This window comes from Acomys russatus, chromosome 4 (genome assembly GCF_903995435.1).
Source record: "Acomys russatus chromosome 4, mAcoRus1.1, whole genome shotgun sequence".
Lineage (NCBI taxonomy): Eukaryota > Metazoa > Chordata > Mammalia > Rodentia > Muridae > Acomys > Acomys russatus.
In genome coordinates, this window is record NC_067140.1 from 83,692,925 (window position 1) to 83,697,864 (window position 4,940).

The following is a 4,940-nucleotide window of genomic DNA, read 5'->3' on the forward strand; positions in this document are numbered from 1 at the left end:
CTCCTCAGTTAGCGATGGCTTAAGGGGGCGCCCTGCAGTGGTGCCTGTGCCTGGAGTCTGGTTATTGTTCCTCAACAGTCAGTCAGCTGTGTGTTAACATCAGTACACTCGGGCAAACTAGTTCAAATTCTGTTAAATCAACCTCAGCCCACCTCCCTCTGGATTACGCTTTTACAAAGACCTTTCACCCACTTGCAGCAACTTTACAACTTTCCTTGCCATACACTTAAGTTAAGAACGAGGGGATGCTGTGATAGCTAATCTTCCTGCCTGCTTGTTCCCTAAGCAGTTGGTTGAACTTCCTCTCATTTGGGCAGTTTGAACAATACTGGGGGGGGGGGGGTGGGAAATGCTGAGGGGGCAGAGGATAGAGGGGAAATGCCAGAAGGCAAATGTACACAAAGGCAGCCATCCTGAAAAAGTCCCCATAGGAAGGGTAGCACCTTCTTCCCGCAAGAGTTAAATAATTAACTGCTTTCTATCCTGTGAAGGAAAAGGAATTGTTTCCATCCTAATTAGCACCAGTAGCTCCTTTTCTTCTCTGATAAATCAAGAGATAAGAAGTCTTTGAAGCCCACTCCCCACCTCCCTCCCAACCCCACCCCGGCCTGTACCTCCTCAGGCTCTGATAGGGAGCCAGAGGAACCAGCTGCTTTTGCATTTGAAAAGGGTGCATGAGTGATACCTATCAATATCCACAAAACTCCCCCACAAAGACAAGTCAACACACAGATTTCACCCACTCCAGGCATACCAAATGCTCATAGAAGATACCTGCCCACCCCCCAATTCACCAGCCTCTTAAGAGGGAGGTGCACACTTTTTTTCTCAGAGTCCAGTGCAGTCTTTCAGAATAATGTGGGTCTCCCCCTCATCCAGGAAAGTAGCTTTGAAGGTAGCACTTTCTACGGCCGGCCACCGCCGCGTCTGTCTTCAGCAGTCTGTCCCAGGTATTGGGCTGTGGAAAACAGAAGATTACAATGTGGGAAGCCATGGAACCCTGCCACACCAGCATCCTTGCCTCTACTGCGCATGCACTCGTGGGACAGATAGGCACCTTTTGGACTGGGCTGCTGACGCTGGACTGAACATCAATTGGCCAGCTGGCTGTTTGTGTCTCTGCCTCTCAGTACTGTGCTCTGTGCCTCCGACCCCACATCTGCCCACCCCAGCTACCCCAAGTAACCGAGGGCTTCTTTACCTGTACTGATTCTCTAGGGCGCGGCTCTCGGGCCGTTCTGGAACCCAGGAATAGCTGTCAGCCGCATTCTGGGGCTTCTTCTCTTTTATCTCCTCCTTCTTGGCTCTCCGCTTACGATAAGCGAGAACCCCTAGGGCCAGAGCCAGCAAGAGTAAGATGGCTACCACACTGCCCAGGATGTAAAACAGAAGGAGCTTTTGCCCATCAGCGTCGCTCTCAGTGTGTGCTGCCATGGAACCTTCAACTGTAGGCTTGCTGTAGCCAGGGGTTGTGGGGAGGTGTGTGCCCAATTCGGATGCACTGCTGGGTACTGATATTTCTGGTGGAACATAGGTGATGGGATTATCCGATTCGAGGTAGGGACCCCCTGTGGTGTAGGCTCCCTTGGAGACATCGTCGGAGCCCCTGGGAGAACTGGGCTTTTCAGTAGAAGGCATAGCACTCCCCTTTCTGTCCTCTTTGACTTCCTTTTGGGGAGGCCAGGTTGGTGGTTCTGAAGACACAGTGCCCCTGGAACAAGAGACCCCGTTGGGAGCCAGCTCCCAGCCTGGCGGGCAGCCACAGCTGAAGGAACCCTCTGTGTTGAAGCACAGGGTGTCACAGGGACTGCCCCTGGAGTCGGAACACTCATCTATATCCTCACACTGGTTACTGTCTTCCCCAGACACAGCATAGCCTGCTTTACAAGAACAGTAGAAAGAACCATCAGTGTTGGTGCAGTCCTGGGCACAGGGTGACTGGGCAGCGGCACATTCATCCACATCCTTGCAGGCTTCTTTCTTGGGGCCACTGGACTGGTAGCCCACCCAACATGCACATTGGAAGCCCCCAGGAGTGTTGATACATTCCTGGGCACAAGGGGAGTCCTGACACTCGTCAATATCCACACAGTGCACTTGGCTTGAGTCCAGCTGGTAGCCACTGGGACAGTGGCATGTGTAGTTTTCGCTGTGGGCTACAGGGTGACACATGCCCCCTCCTGTGCATGGGTTGATGCTGCAGGGGTTCCTGGAGGCACAAGTTACTAGGTCATCCAGCAGTCGGAATCCAGGCCGGCAGCCACATCGGAAAGAGCCATCCCCGCCTTCGAAACAGTGCTGCTGGCAACCCCCATTGCTGAAGCTGCAGCCATACTTGGGGCTGACACAGAGGGGGCCTGAGCTGCCCCAATGGAATATGCCTGCGCCCTGTTCCTTGCATAGGAAATAATAGCTCTTCCTCTCAGCCTCATCCCCACAAGCCACATTGGCTACGGAGGCAAAAGGCACAACCTTCAGGGAGGAGGTGGTGGCCTGGAAAGGGGTGGTATAGGTCACCTGCCCTGGCCCACCCAGAGCCAGGGGACTGCACATGCCTTTGAAGTTGAACTTGCACAAGAAACCTTCAATGCTGTTACCTGGAGCATCTGGGGTCCCACAGGGGCTTTCATGCCACCTGGGGAGATGGCTGGGATGAGGTGTCAAAGACAAGTCCAGAATCAGGGATACACAGCGCTTAAAGATACAGGAACTCTTGCTCTCTTTGTACCAGTTTGTGTAAGCTGTGTCCTCTCCACCACCGACCCAGCTGAAGCCCTTCATTGGCAAGTCGTGGTACGTACACTTCCCTTTCTCTCGCTGGAGCCCAATCCAGAATTTGCCCATCTTCGCTTCAAGAGGTGCCTTGGTCTTCAGGAGCTGAGCCAGAGCTTGCTGGACATGTCGGGCTTCCTCCTCGCTCTTCACCGTGGCTAGGTTGCCTCCGTTCTCATTGCAGCGATCCTGGGCCTCAGCAGCACTCAGCTTGCCCCAGTGGGCAGTATAGCAGGCAGTCCCCTCGCACAGGACAGCCTCAGCAGCAGCAGCAGCAGCAGCAGCAGCAGCAGCAGCAGCAGCAGCAGCTCCAGCAGCTCCAGCAGCTCCCAGCCAGGTCTGGGCCATGAACAGCAGCAGCAGCAGCAAAGCTTTTGAGGTGGCCATTCTGCGCTCTCTTTCTGGGAGAAACTAGACTGCTCCCCTCCCCACAGTGCCAGCAGCCGCCACTGGGACCTGAAGCTTGACACCCGGCTGTGCCAAAGGGGAACTGAAGGCCCTGCTCGCGAGCCACACTGCCACAGCTCTGGCAGAGAGAAGGTTACAAAGACTCCAGCCTTTTCACGTCCCCTTGACCCTGGGCGCATCCTGTACTCTCATACTTCTTATTTCTCACCGGATGCTGGGGCTTCCTGCCGTGAATAGCGTTCTGACTCCTATTGCCTTCCTCATGGGTTTTGTTGTTCATGGAGCAGCAGCGTTGCTGGTCTCTGGCTCAGAGCTGTGGAAACACGGTTGGGAACACAGAGGAGCCAAAAGATACGGCTGCTTTATTTTGGGTCCTTTCGCTTTCCCATAGCACGGAGAGCCCCAGTGGTGTGCTTTCCAGGGAGCAGAGGCTTTTGGGGACTAGGGACTTGAAAAGGATCATCCAAGTAACTCATAATAAAATTCCACTTCAGACTGCAAACTACTGAAAGAGAAAGAAAAATATGTGAGGCTTGAGACACAAGGCCACGGACAGATACAGTTTTCAGCCTTTTTTAGAAGCAAACTGGTTCTGCTCATTTCCTCTCTTGTGCCTCCCCCCCCGTACCCCTCCCCGTTTTTGGAGCCTTTTTTCTTTTATTCCTTCCATCATGAACTTTAAATAGATGGGCAGCTTTTAAATGGGATTTGGGCCGTGGGAATTTCTGGGTTTCCAACAATGCCAGTCTGCCTGAGAACATTAAACCAAACTGGGTGAAAATGGGCAGTTTTCGGGGTTTCCTAGAGCATTGTGAAGTGGCAGGGTCACAAGAAAGATCAGAAAAACTGGAAAAATTAACCTGACCTCCAATAAAGAAGGGGCTACATGTCCCCTAACTTAGGGGGAGTTCAAAAGCAGAGAAGCAGCATCAAAGGCTAGGGTTCAAAATCAAGGTGTGAGAATCAAAGCCAGGGCGGGGGTGAGGGGGGCTCACACCTCACAGTACCTGGGCCCAAGCGGATAGGTCAAAGGGTTCTTCACCTCGACCAGCCACTGGATGGCAGATACTATGTTTAACTGTCCTCCCCAGGACCACCGCATTCCACCTCATTAAGAGATAAAGTAAATCAGTGCCAGGATGTGCTTGTCTTTCCTACTGTAGGTCCTTCTTTTTCTCTGCCCTTCATCCCCCCTCCAAGTTTTACCCCATACCATTAGATAAGAGAGAAAGAAGGATAGAAGGGAGAGATAAAGATCCCTGATTCTAATTTCTTCTGTCTTGCTTCTTTTTTTTTTTTTTTTTTTTTTTTTTGAGTACAACTACTAACAAACCACAACCAACCCTCCTGAATGACCAACCAGCTACCAACCCCACCTTTCGAGGCTCTAGCATTTACAAACCCTCCAAAAAGTTCCCAGAACTCCAAACATCACACAAACGCAGAAGCTAGCTGCTAGAGCACAAAGCAAATCACAGTCAGCTGCTGTGGTCAGTCCAAAGCAGCCCCAACATCCCCACACCTGAGATTAAAACCAAAACACATTTTTATAGTATCTCTGTGTCTTTTTAAAGAAACCAAAATCCCAGGATTGCCACCACAAGAATGAGCCACACCACAGGTGATCTAACGAGCCCCAGCCTTCGAAGACATGGTAAAAGCCACACCACAGAGTTGTCCCAGCTGAAGCAGGACACTGGAAAGTTCTTGAGCTCTTCTCTATCTCTGTCAGCTGGTTACACTGCTCTCTAGCTTGGTCT

At 52.0% G+C, this 4,940-nt stretch overlaps 1 protein-coding gene across 1 annotated transcript; it reads right to left on the minus strand.

Annotated features, from left to right (window-relative positions):
- Positions 1-770: 770 nt before the first annotated feature.
- Cd93 (CD93 molecule) lies at positions 771-3,460 on the minus strand. Its single transcript, XM_051144933.1, has 3 exons — positions 3,367-3,460; positions 1,202-3,050; positions 771-958 (listed from the first exon to the last, which is right to left on the minus strand). The coding sequence occupies exons 1-3, from the start codon at positions 3,458-3,460 to the stop codon at positions 934-936; spliced, it is 1,968 nt and encodes a 655-aa protein (XP_051000890.1). The 3' UTR covers positions 771-933.
- Between the last annotated feature and the right edge of the window lie 1,480 nt (positions 3,461-4,940).